Below are 27,499 nucleotides of genomic sequence, written 5' to 3' on the forward strand. Positions count from 1 at the left end.
TAAATCATACAAGTTCAATCATAGATTTAATCCCAAATGAATCATCTCTTCCATCTGGGTGCAAAAAGATGCACAAACCTCCCACAGCTTAGAGAAAACAAAGTACAGACACTTTGGCAGCGAGGATGAATGCAAAGCCACAGAGAGTCTGCTGTCAGAAGGTGCTTCAAGAGCACAGGCCCCACAAGTCCTGGAATGTCATTCCACTTTTATCAATATCATGTTCCAGGATGAGACAATAAACACAGAATTTTGTTTTATTTTATTTCAGTTCAGAGCCTGAAATAGGAACTCTTTGGTATTTTGAACATTAACTTGAATTCGGAATCACCATTTGTTGGGACCAGTAGGAATTAGCTGGCTTGATGGTTGATTCTAACCCAAGGAGGAAGTTTTCACAACTCCAGGATGGGGGATCCTGCCCACTGCCCACAGTGCTGAAGGCTCTGGCACAAACAGCACCCCAGACTCTGGCATCCATGTGTACTGGGTCAACTCTGCTCACACTACTGAATGCTGGCCCATTGGATCCCCTGGCCTAGCTCTATTTTTTCCACACCACAGCACTTACCATCCTCTAGCCCACTAAGTGCTTGCTTATACACTCTGCTACTGTTTGCTGGGACCCTCCAGCTAGAACAGAAGTTCCATTCTTGAAGGGATCATCATATTTCATCTGTAGACACGTGGTAAGTACTTGCGGAACTAAGGAATGTTGTGAACAGTCTCTATGGGTGCTATCACCTGAAGGGCTGCCATGTCAGTGGGCCTCCTGGTTCAGTTTCTTGAACTCCACCACTTGGAAGAAGATGTGCTCAAGGATATGTTTGGCATCCTGCTGATCCTTTGGAAGTTTACTGGTTACTCCAAGAATGTCGCCACACTTTCTGACATAGAATTCCAGGTCTTCATCAGTACCTAAACACAGTACAGTTCAATTAACTCTTCACTTCTGCTCTTTCCAGAGTTCAGACATCGTGTTTTAGGTGTTCCCTTCCTCTCGACATTATTCAATTCTTCCTAGAATGCTGTGATCACAGGACTTACATTCTGGCACCTCTGGGGACTTGGATGTGCTGCTTATACAAATAAGGACAAAAGTGGCACATTTTGTTGTTCTTTAGTGAGACAGTCTCATGTTATAGCTCAGGCTGGCATCAAACTCACAATCTTCCTGCCTATCTTCAGCTTTGATGTGGGATGCCCTTCTGATGCTATGAATATGTTTTATTATCATTGGTTAATAAAGAAGCTGATTTGACCAATAGCAAGGCAGACTACAGCCAGGTAGGAAATACAAACAGATATACAGAAAGAAGGAAGGTGGAGTCAGGGAGATGCCATGTAGTTGTTGGAGGAGTACAGAACATTACCTGTAAACCAAGGCCATGTGGTGATACACAGATTAATAGAAATGGGTTAGTTTAATTGTGAGAGCTAAAGCCGGGCATTGGTGGCTCATGCCTTTAATCCCAGCACTCTGGGAGGTAGAGGTAGGTGGATCTCTGTGAGTTCGAGGCCAGCCTGTTCTCCAGAGTGAGTGCCAGGACAGGCTCCAAAACAATACAGAGAAACCCTGTCTCAAAGGAAAAAACAAAAAAAATGTGAGAGCTAGTCAGTAATATGCCTGAGTCATTGGCCAAATAATTATAATTAATATTAAGGCTCAGAGTGATTATTTTATAAGTGGCTGTGGGACCAAGTGGAATGCACAAAAGCTTCCAGCTACAAGCTGGGATTACAGGAGTGAGCATCTATGCCTAGCCTAAAATGACAAGCCTAATCAGAGTAAAGCCCTGTCTGTTTCGGCTTCCCACCTCCCAAATCAAGCACTGGTATACCACAAAGCAGAAAAGCAGCGGAAGGAACTCAAGTTACCAGGCTCTAAATATAAAGGGCACCGTGAAAAGGTGATGTGTGAAGTTTAAAGTAGCATTTGTGCTAACCATGGTGGACACACCCAGAATCCCGCCATTTGGGAAACTGTGGAAAGAGACCAGCCTAGGTGACACAGGAAGACCCTGTGATATAAAAGAAAAATAAAAAGACTAGGGATATAGTTCAGTGGTAGAGCACTGGGCTGCAACACTGGGATTCGATCTGTAGTACAGGGAGACAGGGAATGGCATTTACTGGAAGAGCATTATAGAAAAGTAAAGTCTTGGGTTCAGTATTAGTAAAACAAACAGAAAACCCCACCATTCACTGTAGATTATTATAGAAAAGCAGGCCACTACACAAGGTGGCTCGCACCTGTCCTCACAGCACTCAAGCGCTAAGGCAGGAGGAGGATCTTGACTTTGAGGCCAGCTGAACTGACCAGCTGAGTTTCAGAGCCAGTTCACACTGCCATGTAAAACCCTGTTTTAAAAACCAAAAGAGGCAGGGCCTGATGAGGAGCAGACACAGGGAGATCAGGAACTCGGTAAGTCTCAGCTACATACTGAGTTCAAGGTCAGCCTGGCTATATGAGCCCATCTCAACCTTCATCCCATGCCCTGAAAATTAGAAAAACAAAGAAAAACTGACCAGTAATTACAACAGTCTTCTGCGAAGCTATTCCCTAGCAGTCCTATATCTAAGATTTACAATTATTATGGCTCTTCTTGAGCAGGATTGTACACTGTAGCCTAGGCTGGCCTTGAACTCAATAATCCTTCTGTCTCAGGCTCCTGAATGCAGGGAGTATGTGAGTCAAGCTCCATACCACAGATTAAATGTGAAACAAGTAACTACCATTCCTTTGCTAGTTAATGTGACAGATATTCCCAACTGCATTGCTTTTTTGTTGTTTTGAGATATGGTTTCTCTATAACAGCTCTAGCTGTCTTGGAACTCAATTTGTAGACTATGCTGGCCTTCAACTCAGAGATCCTCCTGTCCCTACCTCCCAAGTGCTGGGATTAAAAGTGTGCGCCACAACATACAGCTTATTGCATTTTAAAAATTAATGTTGCCGGGCGGTGGTGGCGCATGCCTTTAACTCTAGCACTCGGGAGGCAGAGGCAGGTGGATCTCTGTGAGTTTGAGACCAGCCTGGTCTCCAGAGCGAGGATAGGCTCCAAAGCTACACAGAGAAACCCTGTCTCGAAAAAACAAACAAAAACACAAAATAAATAAATAAATAAATAAATAAATAAACAATGTCATCTGTGTATGCTTATCTGTCTTCTTAAATTGTATTCCCAGGAGCGGGGTCACTGCCTCCTAGTGAGTGGCTAAGTTTATATCTCCTGCTGTTTGGGTGTAGGCCTGTTTGCTGTGTTAGAAGCAAAGCATATTAGGAGGGTCAACAGGCAGAAGGACACTACAATTTGAAGTCTACATGAGTCTTTTGGCCCTGACTTCTTTTTCTTTCTTTCTTTCTTCTTCTCCTTTTTTTTTTTTTTTTAAGAATAATAATTGTTTTATTATTATTATTTGTATGTGTGTCCGGGCATCAGCTTGTACTGGCACTCATGTGGAGGTCAGAGGATAACTTCATAGAGTTGGTTCCCTCCTTTCACCTATAGGTGGGTTCCAGGATGTAATCTCAGGTAAACATGCTTTTACAATAAGCACCTTTACCTGCTGAGCCATCTTGCCAGTCTGTGACTCTTTCTAATCTAAATGTTCCTATGACCAGTGACCCAGATCTGTAAGGTAGAAGCCAGGGTTAGTATGCATCTTAGGGTCACTCAATTGGTCAAAACTAAGGGCCTATGAGGATCAAAAGTGAGACTTAATTCTGCTTAGCACCATAGTCTGATTCTCTAGATTAACTGACCTCAGAGGACCACATTCTCACGCAATGAAGACATGTTCAATTCTATCCATGTGCTTGGATTTGGTTCTTCATGAACAATCTTTGAACATTCTCTTACAGCAAGTCACAGAGCTTCACGGCAAATAAAAGTTGCAAGAAAAACAATGGGGTGGGCTAATACTCACATTTGTTGGTGATCTGAGCAAGACGAGCCTTCTCAGAAGAGAACGTTTCATCTAAGTCAAACAGCTCCAGGGGAGGGGGTGGCAACTCACGGAAACTAGGAGGGAAGACCTAGAGGAAATGCAGGCTTTTAGCAAAGTCTCTCTGAGTCTAACAACGACAATAAGCATAGATAATGAGAGGCTGACTGAGCCCTAACCCTGGGAGGAACCATCTCAACTCCATCACCTCCAGCTGCCCTCATCCGTTAGGCCCATGTCAAGTAAGGCTGAGTCTCTTGTAAGCAACCAACAGAACCAGCTTTAACTATGCCACTAAACTGGCCTAGCCAATACAACAGTGCCATGAGTTCAGCACAAGCCTGGAGCTTAGGTCTCTGTAGAACATTTGACGCCACAATTTGTTCCTATATAATCATGTCTTTGTTTAGCTCTGTTCTGAGACAGGGTTTTGCTGCATAGCCCAGGGCAGCCTCACACTTTCGAACCTCTTGCCATAGCATTTCGAGTCCTGAATTATAGGTGTTCATCATTACACCCCAATGGTTATTATGCATTGTTTAGGAACAGAAGTCATTGGAGGGCAGATGTAGATTAGTGCAGACAGGGCTAAATTTAACATTCACAGGTGTGGACCCTTGGTGAGCTGTAACTACCAGCTCTCATGACAAGTAACCTGATGACTTCCATGATATAAACGTCACCATCACCAATTTCAAGTTAGCAAATTAAGGGCAAAATGTATGGGGACAGGGAAAGATAACACAAGTTCAGTTAATAATTGTACAGGCTGGTTCTGTGTGTCAACCTGACAGAAGCTAGAGCCATTAGAGAAGGAGGAGCCTCGGTTGAGGAAACACTGAGAAACAGCTGTAGGGCATTTTCTCAATTAGTGATCAATGGGAGAGGGCCCAGCCCATGGTGGGTGGTACCATCCCTGGGCTGGTGGTCCTAGGTTCTATAAGAAAGCAGGCTTAGCAAGCCAGGGCAAGCAAGCCAGTAAGCAGCATTCCTCTGTGGCTTCTGCATCAGCTCCTGTCTCCAGGATCCTGCTCAATTTAAGTTCCTGTCCTGACTTCCTTCAATGATGAACAGTGCTGTGGAAGTGTAAGCCTATAAATAAACCCTTTTCTCCCCAACTTGCTTTCTGTCTGGTCATGGTGTTTTGTTGAAGCAATAGAAACCCTAAGACAATGAAGTACTCAGAAGTTACATGACGCCTTACATATGGCTGCTGTTCTGTAGCTACTGCTTTTCAACCAAAACATCCCCCAAGAAGGGAAAACAGACTCATAGGAATAAGGAAACTTAGAAGGCTCAGGAAGATCGAAAAATTACAAGACTCACAGTCTAGGTGGAAGATAAATAAACAGTAAATTATGTGGAGAGGCAGATGCTCCTCTCAGGTGGAGGTGCTTGCAAGGTGGGCAGAAAACTTCAAGATGCAGCTTTCCTGAATATTCATCACAGCAGGGGTTGGGCTTTTTGGTGATGCAGCTAGCTGAGAAGTAACCCTGTTCCTGTGAATAGCTCCTCACCCTTGTTCATGTAAGCAACCAACTGCAAAAGCTCATTGGTTTAGTAAAGCAGACTTGGGTGGAATCATGGTTTTGGTGTGTCATCAGTGCCCACTAGAGTGAAAATGTGTATTCATGTCTCCTGAGTAAGTCATACAGTGGCTGTATACCCCCAGGCTGTTAAAACTAAACTAAGGCTCTGAGTGCCCAATGCCTGGGAAGGCATCGAAAAGATTTTCTACCTCTTTACCCAGTGTGGTGGTTTGAATGAGAATGGCACTCACAGGCTCATATATTTGAATGCTGGGCCCTTAGTTGGTGGAACTGTTTTGGGAAGGATCAGGAATTATGGCCTTGTTGGAGAAGGTGTGTCACTGGGGGTGGGCTTTGAGGTTTCAAAAGCCCACACCAGGCTCAGTCTTGTGCTCTCTCCATCTCCTACTTGTGGGTCAGATGTAAGCTCTCAGCTACTGCTCCAATGTCATGCCTGCCTGCCTGCCTGCCATGCCCCCATCATGATGGTCATGGTCTCTCCCTCTGAAACTGTAAGCAATCCCCCAATTAAATGCTTTCTTTTATAAGTTGTCTTGGTCAGTGTCTCATCACAGCAATAGAAAAGTAATTAGGGCACTCAGGCAGTCTCATACATGCCAATCCCCCCCCCCCCAGATGGAAAAGTTTAATCTCTAGGAAAGCCCATTCTCTGATTCTTTGGGCACTTCCCCATGTATGAGTCCCTAGGGAGTGCTAACAGATGTGATGCCTGAATGTACTTAGAGGTAGAGTACTGGGACTCTATGAAGGTGCCCACACCAAGGGCAAGCAGCAGAGTTCTGCAGCAGGAGCCCCTAAACACACTTACTCACCGCAGGCTGAAGGGCTGGCAGAGGCATCTCAAACTGAGGTTGGACGAGCTGAAGTGGTTCATGTTTCACATTTAGCTCCTCATGAGCCCTGGGTTAATAAGACAAAAACGTGGGAATAAAGGTAAGACACCGTGGTAAAGCACAGTTAATTGCTCACAACAACACTATTCAGAAAATACACAAAGTCTGTTGTTCTACATGGCTGTGGAAATAGCTCAGTAATAGGGCATATTCTAACATATGCAAGGGCCTGGGTTCTAGCCACATCGCTTCCAGAAAGCAAAGCAAAGCAAAGCAAAACAAACGAAAAATGTGTTGTTCTGGGCTGGTGAGATGGCTCAGCAGATAAAGAACTTGCCACCAACCCTGATGACCTGAGTTTGACCCTCAGAACCTACATGGTGCAAAAAACAACCAACTCCTGCAAGTTATCCTTTGACTTCCACATATGGGCACACATGTACAAGTACATACACACACTGTGATGGCTAATCTTGGTTGTCAGCTTGACACACCTGGGAAGGAGGAGCCGCAAGTGAAGAACCGCCTCCATCAGACAGGCCTATGGGGCATTTTCTTGGTCACTATTGGTATAGGAGGGCCTAGTCCACTGTGGACAGTACCATCCTCTGAGCAGACAATGCAGAGTTTTATAAGAAAGCTTGCTGAGCATGAGCCAGAGGGAGCAAGCGTAAACAGCTGCTTCAAGCTCCTTGGAATTCCTGCCCTGACTTCCCTCAGTGATGAGGGAGTGTAAGACGAAATAAACCCTTTCCTTTTTAAGCTGCTTTTGATCTCAGTGTTTATCACAGAAAACAAATTATAACACACAAGACTGAATAAAATGTAATGCAAAGGTGCAAAGGAAAAATAATTTAAAAGGGTTACTCTAACAAGATAATTTTTAATCAAAGTCTTATTTGAGAACTGAAAGGAAAACTTCCTTTTAAATTTCAACAATCTTCTCACTGGGATTTAGTTTGTGCCCGATGCATACTGTGACTTGGCACTCACTGTATTCTAGACTTGTTTTCACAACCGAGAGACAGCAGTCCAGAGTGAAGAGGAACTCTCGTGTGTTCACTGGTTCTCAGCAAGTACTGACTCGCTGTCTGCTATGAACCAGGGAGATTTACCTGTCATAAGCACCACAGCAAGAAGAGACAAAGGAGCTTCTCCTGGGTCCTACATACCATACACAGAAAACTAGGTAATATCAGTAAGTAGTATGAAGAAAAACAAATTCAGGATAGAGACAGAAAGGGAGCAGGAAGTAGGGCTGGTCAGAGAAGCACTGAGTAAGAGAGAGAGGGGAGAAGTCACATAGGTATCTTAAATATCTGAAGCTGAGTCAGGCATGTATAATACATGCCTATTCTGGTCCCCAGGAGGCTGTGGCATAAAGATGGCAAGTTCAAGGCCAGCCTGGACTACATGGTAAGTTTCACACCAACCTGTAGTACAAACCTAATCTCAAGGGAAAAAAAAGTTTTTAGGAGTCAGCAAAGACTTGTCAAAAGAGGGAAGAATTCTTCTTTGTCACAGCAAGGTGGGGAGTACGGTGAGGGCATCAGAGATTCAAGTGCCACACTCAAGTGGCTGCCATGGCTTCTGCTTTGCCTTCACTGTCCCTAGCACTCATTTTGTCCTTTGGTACTGTATATAATTCTGCAAGCTAGTACAACTCCTAGCCCAATTTAGTTTTTCTCCTTATTCTATTCATTTAGTTTTTTTCAGACAGGGTTTGATTTGTCTTCAACATGTAATCCTCCTGCCTCAGTCTCACAAAAGAGGATGGCGATTCTAGGCCTGACACCACAGTGCCTGGCCTCACATATTCATTTAATACACAGTTGTGGCCTTTCAGAATTAAGTGAGAGAAGCAAACACCAGTGAGTATGGCACCTGAGGCAGGATGAGGGCTGTGGCTGCAGAGGCAATCAGCTGAACCACTGCTCTCAATCACTGTCTGCATACCTGCAGGTGCCCGGGGAAGAACCTTTCCTAGCAATGAGGATTAAGGGTTCAGGACAAGCCAGACCCTGTCTCAGAAATACTACATGAACAGAATAAGGAGAAAATTAAGGTGGACAAGGAGTTGCACCATCTAGCAGAATTACAGCTACTACAAAAGGACAAAGTCCCAGCGAGGGAAGACAAATAACTCCTGGTGAGCATCTACCCACCACACAGCACGTGTTTTCTGACCCTGTAGTGCAGGGTCACTGAACTCATATAAGCTCAAAACACTCTAGACTGTGGCATAATTACTCAAGTAGGAGGAAGCGGAGGTGGAAAGACTTGAAGCAGCTTCCAAAGTTGACTTTTTAAGAGGCAGGCAAGATGTAGCCTGGGCTGAATCTGACCTCAGTCATCCTCCTTCAGTCTCTCTGCTCCCCATGCTGACATTACAAGTCTGTGCCAGTGCACAACGCTCAGCAAATGTTTCTTCACTTGAACCTGCATCTGCTAAGCTGTGTGCTCTCGGGGTGAGAATGATTTTAGGGACTGACTCCATTGGGATAGGGTACTCCACAGCAAGATCATTGTCTGAACAAAGTCCTGGAAATTTACCCATGTTGTACAAGTCCTGGCAAGAGAGCAGCTGAGATTCGGGGCCAGGGTCCAATCTGAGAGAAACTAGAAAAGATCTCTAGAGAGGCACACGCTTCAAACTGTTTTCTAAACAATGTTTTTCCAGTATCTGAGCACCTCACACATTAGGTGTGTGCTTTCCGATGAGCTGTACTCAGCACCCACAATAGTGCAGCAGCCTGTCAAATGACTAGAGTCAGAAAGAGGGGAGACTGTCTGTACATCAAGAGTGTGGACAGTGGAGCTAGGAAGAGTAGCTGAAATTTAAAGGATATGGGGGAAGAGTCCAGGGGCATGTGTCTCATAGGCTGTGATGGGTAAGTCTCAGAGACTCAGTGCTCCCTCTGCTCTGTTTAAGTGCTTCCAAGGGAGAGCAAACATATGTTTACTAAGGGGTTTTTGGAACCCAGGACTCGTGCTAAACCCAGAAAAGTTGTTGGCAAAGTAGAAAAGTCTTGGTTACTTTAAACGCCCTATAGATCCCGGGACACAGGGCATAGTGATTAGCAGCAATTCCTCTACATCACCCCACACCCCACACCAAACTCCCTACTGACTCCACAGAGCTGAGAACAGTTTTCCTATTACATCTGCTGTCATGTAACACTTTAACTACTGTCTCCGGGCTCATATTGTCAAACCAAACAGAGTGGACTTCCGTGTGCAGCCCAGACAGCCTCAGTACTAACTTGATGACCTTGGGGAGGCAGGTGGTATCCAGCTGGTATATGGACAGGTCAAAGAGGGTGGTAAAGTCACGAGGGTTCTCATCGCCTTCCTGAAGACACACTCGGAGCTGTTCTGAAAGGGTGGCTGTGTCTGGTACCATTGTGTAGTCAGAAATCTAAAAGCCAAGAGAGAGTTCCTTTCAGCACAATAAACGGGAGTTTACTCTGGAAGGCATCCACCATCTTGGGTCTCAATCTACAAAACTTCGATGTCCTTGCCAAGAGATCTCACCACTTGTCATCACTGACAACTTCCATCCAACACTTTAAGCAGAAAGAGGAACAAAGCTATTGGACTGAACCTCCAAAGCTGGCTGAATACAACTCTCCAATTACACACATAGTTGAATATTGCGGGAGCCGACTCAACTATTCTCCTTTTACTATCACAGTCTTTCACCTTGAATACTAAGTAATCAACTCTCTCTCAAATTTACACACATCTCCAACTGAGGCAATACCCCATTTATCACTTTAACCATCCAAACAATTTTCCTTAAGGTCACTTTAATGAACAACTTTTCTTTATTATTACAGTGAGAAACTGGAGGTGATAAGAGAAAGTCCATTAACTCCCACTACAACATACAGCTCTCTCCGAAGCTTCTGGGCCATGTCTGCTCTCTCCTGTAAGATGCCTGAGCACATGTGATACCAATGCAGACAGACCTTCCCCGTGTACACTGTAGCTCAGCCCTTCTCCCCTAGCCAAGGACACCCCCAGCACTCTTCACAAGTGCTCTGTGCTGGTGAGAGGAAAAGGCCAAGAGAATCTAAATGTCCTTCTCAAGAGGACACTTTAATAAAGGTATAAACAAAGGGAAAACACAACTCAGCATTAAGAGCTTTTCAGAGGATGATGTTTGGTTCCCAGCACCCACGTCAGGTGGCTCACAACTACCTGTTACTCCAGCTTCACAGGATCTCATGCTTTCTTCTAGCCTTCCTGGGCATCTGTATATGTGGTGCATACACGTTACATATATGCACAAACACACACACACACACACACACACACACACACACACACACACACCAAGAAAAATAAAGTAAATCTCACAGGGTTCCTTCCCTAGAATAGAACTACAGGCAGCTAATGACTACTATTGCTGAGAATGGGAGAATTAGCTAGTCCTAGGGATGAGCCTCCTAATTGGTTATCCAATAGAAAACTTAATAAAACTTAAAAAACAAAAACAAAACCAACAAAAAAGCTCTGATATGTAACAAGATGTAGCAGTACAGCCTATGATCTCAGCATTCAGAAGGCTGAGACAGGAGGACTGCTGTGAGCTCAAGGCAAACATGGACAGGGAGACTGTCTCAAACAAAGACTAGCAATAGGAGCTGGTCATCTGAAGGGCTGGGGAATAGCTCAGACACTGAATGCTTCGCATATGGGAAACTCAGATTTTAACCTCCACCACAAAACAAACAAACCAGACAGCTAGTCCTGTTTCACAAAATCTTTAGCTTCAACACAGGAGACTTGTCTGAGCATTATAGAAATAATAAAATGCACTCACTTTTTTTCTATAACCCTGTGGTCAATTTAATCCCAGCACTTGGGAGGCAGAGATAGGTGATTATCTGTGAGTTCAAGGACAGCCTTGTCTACATACTGAGTTCCAGGCTAGCCAAGACTATGCAGTGAAACCCAACCTAAACAAAAATAAAAAGGAAACCAACAACTTCTCCCAATCCTCAAACTTCTTTTTTCAACCAAGAAACAAAGAGATAAATGCCCTTCCAGCAACATACAGCAGCTTTAGCAACTTTAGTGGGCTAAGGGCGAGAGCAATGGTAAGAAGACTAACTGTGCCATAACACATCTCAGCACACAACTCAGAGGATACAAACAGGCCAGCCATCTGTTCTCACTTCTCTGGCTATAGGCCTTCCATGAAATCCTAGTTCAGTCAGTCATCAAGGCTTAGACATCCAAACAGAAATATAAAGAATGACCCCAGGATGTCTAGCGTCCTAACTTGCTCTCTTTTTACGTTTATTTTTCATTTTATTTATTTATTGTATATGTGGGACACATGTGCCAAGGCATGCATGTGGCAGTAAGAGGTCAATGTACAGGAGTTGGCTCTCTAATTCTATCATGTACATTCCAGTGACTGAACTCAGGCTATCAGGTTTGGCAACAAGGGCTTTTATACACTGAGCCATCTCTCTAGCCCAGCAATCTTCCAGAGAGTAAAATTTAAATCCTGGTATTTATATGGAAGCACTGACTTCAATTAATCTATGATTAACTATCTGTTTTGCTTATGACTTTCTATAATGTGCCCTTCCTTTCCCCAAGCAGCATTGCTTTCTTTCCAGGTATCTGAGGGATGAGTTAAGAAACATCTATTGCTTTGGAAGTGGTTCTAAGAAGCTGGACCCATTTTCCATTTCAGTCTTCTAATGATTCACAGTCTCCTACCTCTGGGTCCTCAGCATCAATCTGGTTTAGGTGGATGTCTCCTGTCGTGAGCCACTGGAACACAACATCCTGCATTTAAAATAATAAATATAGTTAGATGCCTGGCTGTTTGGGAACGCTGAAGATCAAACTAGACAATTAAGGTAGGGAGAAAAAGCAACAAGTAATTTAATAAAGGATGGTCAGTCTTCTGTTGGTAAATTCTTTGGAAATTACAATCAATGCAACCTTTATTATCATTTGCTTCAGGGTATTCCAACATGTAACAAGTCAAAACTTACTAAAACTTGTTCACATCCTAAAACATCCTTTGTTTACTAGGATGACAGTCTAAACTTTTGAAAACCTTTTTAACTTTGGCTATTGTAATAAGACAAAAATCATAATTATACAAAGAAACAAACAGCTTTTCAAAAGCAGACATTTAGGTTTCAGAGCACAGTGAGAGGCACTGGAATCACGTCAACCCCTAGTCCACTTTCCACTACAATGGAAGACTAGAAGGGCTCACTCACTAACAGAGAAGCTCAGTGCACACATCTTCCTCTAGCATTGCTAGAATTCCAGTGTGCAAGTCTAGCAGAGACTAGGAAAATGCTTGCTCCTCCATTATCTTCCTCACAAGACACGTGCTCTTTCAGCTATGCAGAGGTCCTGCTTCTACTTCATTCCTCACCATTGAACAGTCCCATTCATAACCCTTGCTAACTCATGCTGCCAGCCCTTGCTCCACTCACTAGTCACACCTTTCACTTAGCCATCGTCCTTGCTTGCCTGGGTGACTGGCTCTGGTTTACCTCTTCCTTCCCTCCAACCATCCACACAATCTGGGGGGGGGGGGTCTGAGCACCACCAAGGTGTTGTAAACCCTGCAGAGCTCCCTGTGCTTTCAGTGTAAGCTTATACTACTTGCTTAGAAGGGAGGCCCTTGCTCCTCACCACCTTTCCAGTCAGCCACCACTCCAAGTCAGCATGGGCTATGCCCAACTCAACTTTGTATTTTTTAGTGCCTGACATCTAATGTGTTTCAACACAACTTGTGTAGATGAGTAATAAATATACTTATCAGTGCTTTTTCTTTTCTCTTTTTTTTTTTTTTTTTTTGAGATGGGGTTCCCTGTGTAGCTTTGGAGCCTGTCCTGGAACTAGTTCTTGTAGACCAGGCTGGTCTTGAACTCACAGGGATCTGCCCGCCTCTGCCTCCCAAGTGCTGGGATTAAAGGCGTGCGCCACCACCACCCGGCTTATCAGTATTTTCTAATGACATGGAAGTCATAGTTACATAGTGTGCATTAGTTTGATGGAAGAGAAAAGCTTACCATAATTTTACTATTTTCTTCTTTATCCAAATATTGGTCACTGAACATGTGACATGAGCCAAGCACTGCCAGCTTCCCACCTTGGTTCTGTTGGTGACAAAGCAATGTCAGATACTTAGACCCCAAAACACAATGCATGTATCATTTATCATATTAGCAACTGTCTGATACACCAATAAATGCCAATTCACACAAAGACTTAACATTTGAAAAATACCAACCATGAAAACAATTATCCTTTACTGTTATTTATTTTTAAATATGTATTTATTTTTCATGAATGCTTCATCTACATGAATGCGTGTGCACTATGTGCATGACTCAACAGCCTGTGCAGACCAGACAGAGAAGGGACTCAGGTCCCCTGAACTAGAATTTCAGGTAGCTATGAGCCCCTAAGTGGACTCTGGGTAGCAACTGGGGCCTCGGAAAGAGATCCCAGCAACCCCCACATCACTGTTCTCAACAAATAAAAACAAAGTGCCTTTGCCTTTCTGATAAATAGGAAAAACAGAGGATGATCAGTGTTGATTAAATTTCAGTAAGTGAGTTCTTACACTACACTGCTACTAAAATTGTCTGTATCTGCAGCCAAGGCTGAAGAGATAGCTTGGTGGGTAAAGTGCTTGTCGTGTGAGCATGGGGACCTGAGTTTGAATTCCCAGAACCCATATATAGCCAGCTGAGGTAGCACACATGTCTAGAACCTCAGCACTCCTGTGTGGTTATGGGAGGCAGAGAAAAAGAAAATCCCAGGAATTTTGTGAGCCAGGTAGCCTGGCACATATAGCAGAAACAAAACAAAACAAGAGACTTTGTCCCAAAGCTGAAGATGAAGACAGTTTCCTAGGTTGTCCTCTGACCTCCATTTGCGTGCCATGGAATGCATGTGCCCACAGTCACACACACACACACACACACACACACACACACACACACACACACACACACACATCTGCATATGCATACACACACACACACACCTGCATATGCATACACACACACATACACACACACACACACACACACACACACACACACACACACACCTGCATATGCATACACACACACACACACACACACAACTGCATATGCACACACACACAACTGCATATGCATACACATACACACACATACACACACAACTGCATATGCACACACACACACATACATACACACACACACACACACACCTGCATATGCATACACACACACACACACACACACACAACTGCATATGCATACACACACTACATCTAAAGGCAAAAAAAAATTTTTTTTAGAGGAAACAAAATAAACCAAAACCCTGCAACCAATGATCCACAACATTAGAGACTCTACACCCAATCTGTGGCCATAATTACAGATAATTAGAAATAAATCCAATTTGGGGCATAGTATCTAGTCCAACAGAGGCGGTGCTTCTTGTCTGCCGAGGTGACCCCATTAAAGAGAAAAGGGGCTCTCTCTCTTCCTTCCTCCCTCCCTCCTTCTCTTTCTCTATCTGTCTCTCTCTCTCTTGTCGGAGATCAGACTACTGGTTCCATTCACCCCAGGGCAGAGCAGAAGACCATGGTAGCTATTTACCTTGATGTATATATGTGAGTGTATTCTAATAAATCCGTGATACCCCTTTAATGGACTCTCATGGATTCCCCTTTATTTGCCTACAAAATAGACCAGCTGCTACCTCACAAAAAGCAAATGTTTCACAGGAAAAATATTACTATTTTTTTGTGTGTTTTTTCTATTCAAAACAGAGTATCACTATGTAGCCTTGGCTTCCTGGAACTCAGTATGTAGACTAGGCTGGGCTAGAACTCAACTCACAGAGCTCTGACTGCCTCTGTCACCCTAGTGCAAGGATAAAAGGCCTGTGCCTATCACAAAGTAGTGTTGTTATTTCAATAAAAAACAACACTATCGCGCCCCCCTCCCCCGCCCACATCCCATATCTAAGAACTCAATACCTTTGAGTGATAGAAAGCCAGAATGGGTCTGTTAAGTGGGAAGCAGACAGAGCCTGTAGACAGAACAGCTATGGCTGGTTTCATGACGCTCAACGTGGCACCAAAAGGGTAGACAAAGGTGAGAGCCCTGTAAGAAAACAAACACATTCAAGTGATTACAGAATGGATGTTAGGAGCCACAGGATGGGTCAGCAGGCAATAACACTTGTCACCAATCCTGAGTTCAATTCCCAGAATTCACACAGCAGGAGAGAATGACTGCATGCTGTTCTCCAGCCCCCACATATGTGCTGTTGTATATGTGTGCACACCTCTCCCTACATGCACACAGTAAGTAAAAATAATCAACCAACCAAGCACAGTCGCTGGCAGGACATGTGGCCTACATCTGTAATCCTAGTGCTCAAAGACTTGACATAAGAAGACAGCCTGGGAGGACAGTCTGGAATGCATAGCAAGACCTTGTCTCAAAAAAAAAAAAAAAAAAGAGGAGACTCTGGGGCAAATCACATAGGTCTGAATCTAAGTTCTGACAACAGATTAGTCATGTGAACTTGGGCAATTACATTCACCATTATTTAGATAAATTAGGATGTAGCTAATCTGATCCAGTCATTTAAAATAGCCGAGTACTTAGTTATAACATTATATGTGTGTGTGCGTGTGTGGGGAGACAGACAACAACCAACCTGGAAATCTAAAGTCCATACACTTAAGACACAATGACCCTCTTGAGGAGAGGAGCATAAATTTACAGTGCAGAATTTCTACTTTGTTTCCTTTTAAGCTGTACCATGGGTTGGAGTTTTTGGTTTCTTTTCTTTGTTTTTAATTATGTATGTATGTGTGGGTGCCCACACTCCACAAGAGGGCTTCAGATTCCTTGAAGCTGGAGTTACAGGTAACTGGAAGCTGCCTGATATGGATGCTGAGAACTGACCACAGGTCCTGCAAGAGAAGTGTGCACTTTTAACCACTGAACCATCTCTCAAGCTCAACAGGGTTTTTGGTGGTGGTGGTTTTGTAGTTCTTTTGGTGGGAGTTACTTTTATAATTAGAAAACTCTTCATTTTAAAAAAGGCAACTTAGAAGTGAGAGCTCCTTCTTCCTCAGGGAGCTGCAGAAACACTCACTGGGAATTGTTTCCATTGCTCTCCTCATCAATGATTCCAGGCACAGCCTTCCCTGAAGCTCGGCTAATTTCCCTAGAAGGAAAACATTAAAAGTAAGCAAAGAATTGGGGGATTTCACACTGTCTTCATCAACAGTAAACATGAACCAGACACAAGGACTCTGTACTTTGGCAGGTTTCAAAGAGTAAACAGGAGCACACACCACATACCCACATTTTTTTCAGATGCTTGCAAAAATTAACATTAAAAAATTAGGCTTGGACCAGGCATGATGGTGTAGGTGTAGGCCTTTATTTGCAACACTAGGGAAGCAGAGGCCAATACATCTCTGTGCATTCCAGACAACCCTGGTCTACAGAGTGAGTTCCAGGCTACCTAAGGCTACATAGGATAACTCTAAAAACAAAATAAAACACCAACAAAAACCAAAGTGACTATAATAACAAAAACTTAGGTTTAGGCTGGGGATATAGCTCAGTTGGAAGAGTGCTGGCCTAGCACACACAAGGTCCTGAGTTCAATCCCTAGGACCATATAAACAGGATCTGGTATTATACTCATGTAATCTCAACCCTTAGGAGGGAGGGAGAAGTAGCAAGATCAGGAGTTCAAAGTCAGTCTGGACTATGTGAAACTGATTCAAAAAAAGAAAAAAGAAAGAAACCAAATAGACAAATATTTGGTTCAGTTCCTTTTTTTTTTTTTTTTGGTGTGTGTGTGTGTGTGTGTGTGTGTGTGTGTGTGTGTGTTTTCCTCTAAAGGGAGGATACAAAGTTGGGAGGGGTGGGGACATAGGGTGGATCTGGGAAGAATTAGGGGGAGGAGTGGGAGGTAATATGATTGAAATACATTATATGAAATTCTCAAGAAATGAATATATCATATGAAAGGAAGGAAAGGGGGAAGGAAATTAATCCATTTAGCACTGGTTGGCATGGTTGGCACTCTATTTAACACAGGCTGGCCTCAAAACTGAGCTAATGCTTCTGTATTAGACTCTGAAGTGTGTGGACTACAGGTGTGTGCAACCACACTATCTCAGCCTAAAGAAAGGGTCTATATCCTAGGCCTCATCCTACACTGTATACCTAGGGTCAGCAGAGTACTTGCATACGGCAAGCTGGGGTGTAGAATGAATAATTTTCATCATGGGAAAAAGCTCTTGGGGCATCTGAGACTGCCATCTCATGTATTCATTTCCCAATTCTAAAAGCCCCTCATCTGTTTTAGGATTCAGAGCAATGAAAGCTGACACAGTCTAAGGCTCCATGAAGGGAAGTTAAGGTCAGTCTGGGATGGGCACAGGGCCTAGGATGGCTCAAATAGCAAACCTCTCAAGGGAATGGTGAGGAATCATATCATGCTATCTCCAGATGGTGTGGCAAGTAGTTATCAATTAACTGTTAACTTGTTGGAAGCTAGCTGTGGTGGCACACAATTGTAACTCCAGCACTTGGGAAGGTGAGGCAGGAAGATCACAGGTTGAGGCCAGACTGGGATACATATGAAGACCTGGTCAAACAAACAAACAAATTAGGGGGCTCAGAAGTTAAGAGCACTGGCTGTTCTTCCAGAGGTTCTGAGTTCAATTCCCAGCAACCACATGGTGGCTCACAACCATCTTGAATGAGCTCTGGTGCCTTCTTCTGGCATGCAGGCATACATACAGGCAGAACATTGTATACAAAATAAATAAATAAATCTTAAAGAAATTAAAAACTAAAGTGGGGGGAGAAGATGACGACCTCGACAAACAAACACACAAAGATATTCAGCTACACAAACGGGAATGCCAAGCTGAGAGTAAAGGAACTGGGGCCCCAATGCTGTGACTCCTTCATTCACTCCATACCCAAAGCCTACCCTACTTCTGCACGTTCCAGTGATACAAAACAATAATGCTTCTCTGCTGTTTAATCCCACTTGATGGAGTTTTCTTTTACTTGGGAGTGCAAAATAGCCTGACCAAAAGTTAATATGAAGTTTCCAAAAATGGAAGAATATAATTTGAAGAATAGGAAATAAATAAAGCAAAAAAGGCCAAGAAGGAAGATAGGTGTGGCAGGAAGAGGCATGTGAGAAAAATGCAAGCCACATGAAGGGCTTTTCGCTTTCAACACCCTCACCTGTTCAACACTCCATCTGAAACCAGAGCTTCCTTAGGATGGAAATACTTGTAATATACATTTCTAACCACAGCATCTTGGGGAGCAAAAGAAAAGGTAGATTTTAGATTAGAAACAAGCTTGACGTAGAGACTCATCCAAATTTTGAAAAGAAACCTAGATCTCTGTTCAAATCCCTCCTACTTTACCAAAGGTTCAGTGTACTAGTTATCTCAGAATGGGTGACCATGACACCTTGGGAGAGTTTTCCCCCAGTGCATCAGCAGGTCAAGAGGGCTATGATACAAACATTAAACAGGCAATCAATACCTTTGTTTAAAATAATAACCAAACCAATGACAGTTCAGTGAGTAAAGGTCCTTGCCACCAAGCCTAAGAACTGAGTTTGAACCTTGACATACACATGGGGAAGGAGAGAACCAAATCCCCAAGTTGTCCTCTGACCTCCATATGTACATAATGGCACACATATGTACACAAAAATAAATAAAATATAGTAAGATAATAATCACCATTGTTAACCATGATTCCATATTCTTCTAGAAGAAAGTTAATATTGGTATCAAATCTGGATTCTCCCCCTTCTCCCAGCATCACAAGGATATCCCCACCACTGTCAAGGTACTTCTTCAGGACTTCAAACTATGTGAAGGGAAAAACAAACAAACTATGAATATAGTTTAAAATACTTATACTATAAATAAGGCCTTAACTAACTAAAAATAAACACTTTAAATCTATAAACCATTTAATTGTTCATAGGATAGTATAGAATTTTCTCACTATACAAGATCTGTCTGCTCTGGGTATGGTGATTCATGCCTTTGGCGTCAGTAGATCTCTGTGAGTTAGAGGCCAGTCTAGTTTACACTGTGAGTTCCTGGATGCCAGTAGGATGAACAGAAATCCTGTCTCAAAAAACAGAAATTTTGGGCTGGAGAGATGGCTCAGAGGTTAAGAGCGCTGACTGCTCTTCCAGAGGTCCTGAGTTCAATTCCCAGCAACCACATGGTGGCTCACAACCATCCATTATGAGATCTGGTGCCCTCTTCTGGTGTGTAGATATACACGGAAGCAGAATGTTGTACATATAAAAAATAAACAAAATCTTAAAAACAAAACAAACAAACAAACAAAAAAAACCCACAATTTAGCTTTGAGAATTAAAACTCTAAAATGCGCCAGGCGTTGGTGTCGCATGCCTTTAATCCCAGCACTCGGGAGGCAGAGGCAGGCAGATCTCTGTGAGTTCGAGACCAGCCTGGTCTACAAGAGCTAGTTCCAGGACAGCCTCCAAAGCCACAGAGAAACCCTGTCTCAAAAAACCAAGGAAAAAAAAAAAAAAAAAAACTCTAAAATGCTTGACCAGGGATTGGGGATATAGCTTAGGTAGTAAAAGTGCTTCCCTAGCAGGTACTAGGTCCTGGGTTCAATCCTCAGGTCTGCATAAAACAGCATGGTGGTGCACACTTGTAAGAGGACTCAGCACTAAGGACTAGCATCCATCTGTATTATAAATGCCACCTTTGTTGCTAGGGGTCTACATGCACAGATAAACTGGGCATGGTGGTATACAGCTGTAATTCCAGCAATTGAAGGTAGATGCAGGAAGATGGGATTTGAGGCCAGCCTAGGCTACAAAGGAGCTTTCCTATGTTCAAAGTAAAATTAAGGCAAAGACATGTGCCTGACCTTTATCCACCTTTCTGGTGGGTTTAGGACTCTGTGGGTTACCACAGATCATCACCACAAAGAGGAAATGTCTACTCTAAGGCAACATAGTAGGTGTAGCAAGGGAGACTCAAATCCACAATTTCAGGCCCTTGCTTGCTCCTGCCCTCCTCTCTTGGTTTCGGTATGAATATTCCTTACCTCAGCTGCAGTAAATTTTTCCCTTGGTCCAGCTGTAATCCATAGTTTCACCCCAATTAACTTCTCAGATGTGATTTCATCTTTTAAGCTGGAAAAATATAATTTTAAGAGAAAGTTAGGTCCATAGTTTAAACCAGTCTATGAATTATTTTAGCCTCTTGACTATATGGCACCACAAAGGCTGAGACAGTTTGTGTCCTAGAACAGCCTCCCTCCCAAAGTGAGAGCCCTCCCACGAGTGTCCTAGAGGTACCCATACTCTGCTCAGACACTCCCAATAGCAAAGGAATTCAAGTTAACTCACACTAAAGTATAAAGAAGCCTTCCAAACATTAATTCAACCAATTCTTCCATTAGTTTATCTATATTTTAAGATAGTGTCTCATACAGTCCAGGCTGGTCCCAAACTTACTATGTATCCACGTCTAACCTTGAACTCCTACTCCACCTACCCTGTGTGAGATTACAGGCACATGCCACCAAGCCTGGCTCTAATTTTAATTTATACGACCACATATTTTCACTCATTGACAAAAACAAAACAAATAACCATCTAAGGACTAGAGCTGTAACTTAGTAGTAGAGTGCTTGCCGAGCCTACACAAGGTGTTAGGTTCAATCTTCATGACCACAAGGTGGAAAAAGACATTTAAAGAAAGCACAGGTTAAAAACAGAGACATTCTCATTTAACTCTCACTTTTCCTTCCCTAAACTGAAGGGTTTGTTTTGTTTTGTTTTTGTTTTTCGAGACAGGGCTTCTCTGTGGCTTTGGAGGCTGTCCTGGAACTAGCTCTTGTAGACCAGGCTGGTCTCGAACTCACAGAGATCTGCCTGCCTCTGCCTCTGGAGTGCTGGGACTAAAGGCATGCACCACCACCGCCCGGCTTAAACTGAAGTTTTAAACCAACTTAAAATATGGAGAATAATTTCTCTGCCTTTTGGCCAAGATCAAGTATAAAATATAGAGAAAACTTCTGATTATCTTAAAATATTATATACCTATAATTATTATAATATTTGTTTTTTATGAGGGGCAACTTAATAACATTCAGTCTGACCTTCAAAATATTGACCAAGTAATCTTTAAATTGAGCCCCTCCCGCCCAAGCAATCGAAGTTAAGGAATGACTATTCAGGTCTACCATCAGGCCACCATTATCACTTAGAAAGCAGTCTCCAAGATCCTGGTCACCTCTGAATCTTCCAATTACTCCGAAGTCTTTTCTGCAAAGATTTGTAGCCAGTGTTGGTGGTAAACACCTCCTTTTTGTATGCATTGAAAAGAATGGTACTCCGCACCTCCTTCTCCATGGTTACCTTATAAAGCAAACCAGAGAAGCAGCATTTTAAAAGTGTCCTATTACACTGGAGAAGGATAAACAGCTGCACCTACCTACAAAACCCTAATGATTCTCAAAGGTTGATCATAGCTGAAAAACCAGTGGCCAAACTACAGCTTGTGCCTGGCATTAGCTTTCAGGCTGCTCTCTGGCTCTCTTACCAGCCTACTTTCATGACCTTGCCTACACCATCCTCGTATTTCCCAAGTCATTCCTCACTGCTCACTACTGTCAAGTGGAGAGTATAGCTCTCTAGATCATCTTAGGCATAACTTAATTTTATGAAATAAGGTCTTGCCATCAATGCTGCTCCAAAACATACCATGTATTTGACATCCTTTCTTGTCAATACATATAGACCAATTCCTTCAAATAACTACTTAGTATTCTAAGGATGTAGTATTAATATAAATGTTTAATCAATCATAAATTTAGTGACATGGTTTTCAATTTGTTAGTAAAATACTAAAAACATTTCCAGATTCTTTTTTTAATTTTTTTTATTTTTATTTTATTTATTTTTCGGGACAGGGTCTCACTACATAGCTTGGCTGTTCTAATACTCATTACATAGAACAGGTTGGCTCAAACTCACAGAGACCCACTTGCCTCTGCCTCCAACTGCTGGGATTAAAGGCCTGTGTCCCTACGCCCAGCTAGAATCCATTTTATTTTTATATGTATGTATGTGTATGTACATGTGTCTACAGAGGCCAGAAAGCAGATCCCCTAGAGGTAGACTTACAAATAGTTATGTCACCTGATGTGCTGGGAACCAAACCAGGGTCCTCTGCAAGAGCAGTATGGCCCCTAACTGCTGAGCCATCTCTCCATCTCCTTAAAAATATTTCAAATGTGATGTTTTATATATTTTGCAGCATTAGATTACTATCTGTTTGAATGTGTACAAACTGCCCTCCAAAGCATTAATAATTTATACTTCCATTAACAATTAACACTATTTTTGTCCTCTTTACCAACAAAACAGAATAGTATCCCTATACATGATTTTGCTTTTCAAGGGTTGTTGCTAAAGGTTAAATGTGATCTGAAAATTTAAATATAAAGTTCCAGAAGTAAGTTTCAAATTGTGAACCATTCTGGGTAGTATGATGAAATCTTAACACTATCCTACAATACCTTGCCCTGGACATGAGACATTGCTTTGTGTAGCCATCATTGTTATATACACTATCTGTCAATCAGATTGATGGTCCTGGTATCACAGAGCTCTTACTGAATGAACTATAACAATATCCTGATACTATGTATGTCACAATGCCTGTATCATTGTCCTTACTTCACAGCATCACACAGACACTATCTCCTTTTTTTTTTTCAAGACAGGGTTTAGGGTTTCTCTGTGGCTTTAGAGGTTGTCCTGGAACTCGCTCTGTAGACCAGGCTGGCCTCGAACTCAGAGATCTGACTGCCTCTGCCTCCCGTGTGCTGGGATTAAAGGGGGTGTGCCACCAACGCCCAGCTGGCACTATCTCATAGATATTATCACATAGGTATTATCTCAATCACAAGGGTAAGTCTAGAATAAGGTATTTTGAAAGAAACCATATTCACCAAAGTTTTACTTTTTTTTTTTTTAATGTATGAGTGCTCTGTCTGCATGTATGCCTGCAGGCCAGAAGAGGGCATCAGATCCCATTCTAGAGGGTTGTGAGCCAGCAGGTGGTTGCTGGGAATTGAACCCAGGCCCTCTGGAAGAGCAGCCTGTACCATCTCTCCAGCCCCAGTAATGCTAGTTCTTATAAAATATTAACAAATGTGAACACACATATGAATGTTTTGATACTATTTGTGGTTTTGGGCACACACTGACAGTCTTAGAACAGCTCCTGCAGATTAAGGGGAAATTACTGTATTGACCATTGGCCATTCGTATTTCTTCTCATTTTCTTGACTGTGTCCTCTGCTTATTTTCCCATTGGGTTTTATGTCCCCAAACTTGCAAATTTTTATTTGCCTTTAGCCTTGGCTGGTGGTAACCTTTTGGTTTAATTTTGCAGGTTACAGGGTTTATAGATCAAAAGTATTACTATTTCTCCTTCTGGCTTCTGGACAGAATGATGCATTTAGAAAAGCTTTTGCTGTGGTTAAGATTTGTAAGTATATCCAATGCTGTTTTCTTCTTGAATTTTCATGATATAATTCTTTCTATTAGGACTTTATTAGCATATATTAATTTGACAATTTCATGCCTGCACATGTTGCATTTTAATCATATATTCCCTATTTTGTGCTCTTGTCCCCCTCTCACTAATTCCCCTCTTTTCCCCAAATAGTTGTCCCTCTACTTTTAGTAGTTGTCCCTGTCTTTTTTAAATAAATGAGTTTAGTTAGGATTGCTTATGGGAGTGTGAGAAATGGGTGACTATACCATAGCACTGAAGAAAATGTCTTTCCCTGCCCTAGCAACTTTTAAATGCCCACCGAGCTTCAGTGAGGGACAAGGCCTCCTAAGCCCTCCCCTCTCTGTGAGACAATGTTGACAGGTCCAATTTGGTATAGGTTTTATTCAAGCAAAGGTGACATAACTATTTAACAGTGAAATTTGAGTCCATTTGTGAACTGAAGAGATGGCTCAGTAGTTAAAGGCACGTGCCACCAAGCCTGAAAAACCCATAGGATGACAATTGCAAGTGGTCATTTGACTTCCACAAGTACTCAATGGCGTGTACACCCACACATACACAACAGATAAATCCTAATTAGAAGTTTAAAACACTCTCGGTCTATTTGAAACTTATGCTCAAAATGAGCATAAGATAACTTTTCCTAAATCACTAGAAGGCTGCCCAATGCCAATCCATGTTTTCAGAGCTGATATGAGATTCCTTCAATACAGTTTATTTTCTTTTCAGACAGAGTCTCATGGCTCAAGTTAGTCTCTAATATACTACGTAGTAATAGGAGGATGGCCTTGAACCTCATAAGATGTCTTGCCTTAGTTTCCTGGGTGCTGAGATTATAGGCACACTGCTACCATGTCGCTGCCTTTCCAATGCCATTTTTTTTTTTCTGTGCTGAGGACCATCTATCTAAAACACACAGGGCCTCATGTTAGCACTCAGTGCTAACTACACTACATCCTTAACCCCTTCAATGAAATAACAAAATATTTTGTCATGTTGATTTCACCACCTGACAGAGCTATATTTTTATGTTCCACCACATCCTTCTGTATGCATGTTTTCATTCTGTGTACATACAGTGCAGTTTCCTGGTTGGAAAGTCTTAATGTCCATATTGGTGATGAAATTGACCTATTGCTATTCTGCACCACAAAGAACCCGAGCATCACAGTACTGAGATTTATATTTTCTGCTTTTTTTTTTTTTTTGCTAAAGGGTTCTGTCCTATTAGAATTAAAAATGAGGTTCCTTAAGAATAGGAAAAGGCTAAAAAGAAATAATTAATAATAATTTTAAAAAACATCGTTTTGGATAGAACCTTATTCTCTTATTATTCTCTTCAATAACCTTACTAGGCAAATCAAATTTTGTCAGAATGCCGAAGCAAACAAGGGTGGTAGCAATGATAGCTGAGCCTAAGACTTGAAGGCTCCTTGCCCAGGGTTCTTTCATACTCTGCAGGACGATGACAAATCGCACGGTCTGAGGAACTGGAGATTCTAGATCATTTCCAGGACCATTTCCCAGCCCATGTACGCGCCCTCAGTTTACCTCTGCCGACCTCGAGTTCCCCACAAGGCTGGGCTAGGGGTCTCCAGAGCGGCACGGCCGGGCCCTCATCATCCCCAGGCCGCGCAACGCCCTGCCGGCCGGAGCAACCCAACCTCTCCTTACCTGAGGCCAGAGGCCGCCAGGTATCCAAGGAAGCGCGCCTACAAGGCGTGCCTCCGGGCCCCGAGCGCCTTCCGCCGCGGCATGATGACGATAGAGCGACAGAGTGGCGGTGCCAGTTGGCAGCGAACGCGGGGGCTGACGGGTAGGGGGCGGGGCTAAGGCCGGGCTGGGCACTTCCTACTGGTGAGGGGAGCAGCCACGCTTGAGGACTCACGTTTTAATAAGAAGCCCATTGCGTCCATCTCCTTACAGCCGCCATTAAAGACCGATAGAGAGAGTAGGTCCCCAGACCTCCCTGAGGGTGGAAGCTGTGTGGGCTTCGCGGCCAACCACGCCCCGGTCTGGCTCCAGGACGCAGGCGCAGGGCCCTCGACTGGGCGGGTCTGGGGAGAGGCCGAGACCCCTGCAGGGCTGCGGGATGAGAGAGGATTGGGAGGCCGGGAGTCCTGGAATGCAGGGAGTTGTGAGGCTTCGGAGATGTAGAGCTGGGGAAGCATTTCGGGCAGAGGGAAGTGCTTGTGCAAACGATCACCATGGAAACGAGAAACGCCTGCATCCACAAGCAGGCACCCTTCTCTTCAGCCGAGCACTCTGCCTTCATCGAGAGGGCTGTGGGGTTTGAGTACATAACGGCGGCAGCGTCGAGACTAGGGCAGGCGAGTGTAGGAACCCCAGAAGTTTTCCTTTTCATTTCTATGTCATGTATGGAGCAGTTGCATTTAGGATTTTAAAATACACAACTTGTCAAGCATTATCACAACTATGAGCACTACGAATTTAAAAAGTGGTTAAGAGTGTGAAGAAGCATGATCTCTCCCGTCCCACTGAAGAGCAAACCCAGAGCCTTCCACATCAAGCCCTCTACCACTGAGTTCATCTCCAGACCGGAGACTTTTCTGAAGGAGTGCTGCATGGCTTGCCAAATTGAATACAGTGTGCAATTAAGGATGCAAATGAAAGCGATCTGGAGTCCCGCAAGCCACGGGATCATTCTGTACTGTCAGTGTGTACTAGAAGTGGTAGTCATACAGAGAGACAGAGCGCGCCTCCCAGAGCGTTTTTCCCACTGTACCGGGTTCCAGAAGGAGCTAGAGGGTTTTAGAGTCAGCTGTTCCCAAATCCAGTTTCGGATTGACTTGTATTAGGTGAACTTGGACAAGTTGCTTAAGCTGAGTGTGCCCTACCTGTAAATTGAGAATAGTTCCTAAATGCTTATTGAGGATTATAGATGATGCTTATAAAACTTGGGGTGGGCCGGATGAGATGGCTCAGCTGGTAAAAAAGGCGCTTGCTGCTAACCCTGACAACCTGAGTTAAATCCTTGAGTCCCACATAGTGGAAGTAGAGAACTGATGTCTGTAAGTTGTCCTCTGGCCTCTACATGTACCCTGTGGCATGTTTATGCACATACACATACATACTGATATGAGTTTTTAAACCTAGGATATTTCAATAAACATAGACATAACACAGTCAGTCTAATAGTGTGCTTGTTCTTCATTTTTCTTTCCTGTCCTGGCGAAACTCTCTGTGATTTTACAATCTTAAACAGAACCAGTGGATTGTGGACTTGACAGCATGTTCAGCTTTCTGGCAGTTACAACCCTGTAAGTGGAAATATTAGTTCTTTCCTTGTGTCCCACCTCTAGCAGTTAACCTGCACTAGATGGAAATGGGTTCCTTTCCATACAAATCCTTTTTTGGGGGGGTGTGTTCAAGGCAAGGTTTCTCTGTGGCTTTGGAGGCTGTCCTGGAACTAGATCTTGTAGAGCAGGCTGGCCCCGAACTCACAGAGATCCACCTGCCCCTGCCTCTGCCTCCCAAGTGCTGAGATTAAAGGCGTGCAC

At 43.2% G+C, this 27,499-nt stretch overlaps 1 protein-coding gene and 1 long non-coding RNA gene across 5 annotated transcripts in view; one reads left to right on the forward strand and one right to left on the reverse strand.

Moving 5' to 3' along the window:
* On the reverse strand, positions 1 to 25,972 carry Ift52 (intraflagellar transport 52). Of its 4 annotated transcripts, none has more exons than XM_027423509.2 (13): positions 25,867 to 25,972; positions 21,684 to 21,808; positions 20,491 to 20,578; positions 19,131 to 19,260; positions 18,619 to 18,694; positions 16,493 to 16,564; positions 15,360 to 15,486; positions 13,390 to 13,476; positions 12,071 to 12,139; positions 9,595 to 9,749; positions 6,311 to 6,398; positions 3,931 to 4,039; positions 1 to 918 (listed from the first exon to the last, which is right to left on the reverse strand). In XM_027423509.2, exons 2-13 carry the CDS (start codon positions 21,800 to 21,802, stop codon positions 761 to 763), a joined length of 1,278 nt encoding a protein of 425 aa, XP_027279310.1. In that variant the 5' UTR covers positions 21,803 to 21,808; positions 25,867 to 25,972; the 3' UTR covers positions 1 to 760. The 4 variants fall into 4 exon arrangements, with proteins under 4 accessions (XP_027279310.1, XP_027279309.1, XP_027279312.1 ...); XM_027423508.2 differs by lacking the exon at positions 25,867 to 25,972 and adding an exon at positions 25,653 to 25,807; XM_027423510.2 differs by lacking the exons at positions 1 to 918; positions 25,867 to 25,972 and adding exons at positions 960 to 1,076; positions 25,653 to 25,807.
* Positions 25,821 to 27,499, forward strand: part of LOC107978501 — a 3,664-nt gene continuing 1,985 nt past the window's right edge. The window contains exons 1-2 of the long non-coding RNA XR_004770492.1: positions 25,821 to 25,929; positions 27,205 to 27,259. This is a non-coding gene — a long non-coding RNA (uncharacterized LOC107978501). The remainder of the gene's footprint in view (positions 25,930 to 27,204; positions 27,260 to 27,499) is intronic.

The sequence above is a fragment of the Cricetulus griseus genome, chromosome 6, assembly GCF_003668045.3.
Source record: "Cricetulus griseus strain 17A/GY chromosome 6, alternate assembly CriGri-PICRH-1.0, whole genome shotgun sequence".
NCBI classification, from domain to species: Eukaryota; Metazoa; Chordata; class Mammalia; order Rodentia; family Cricetidae; genus Cricetulus; species Cricetulus griseus.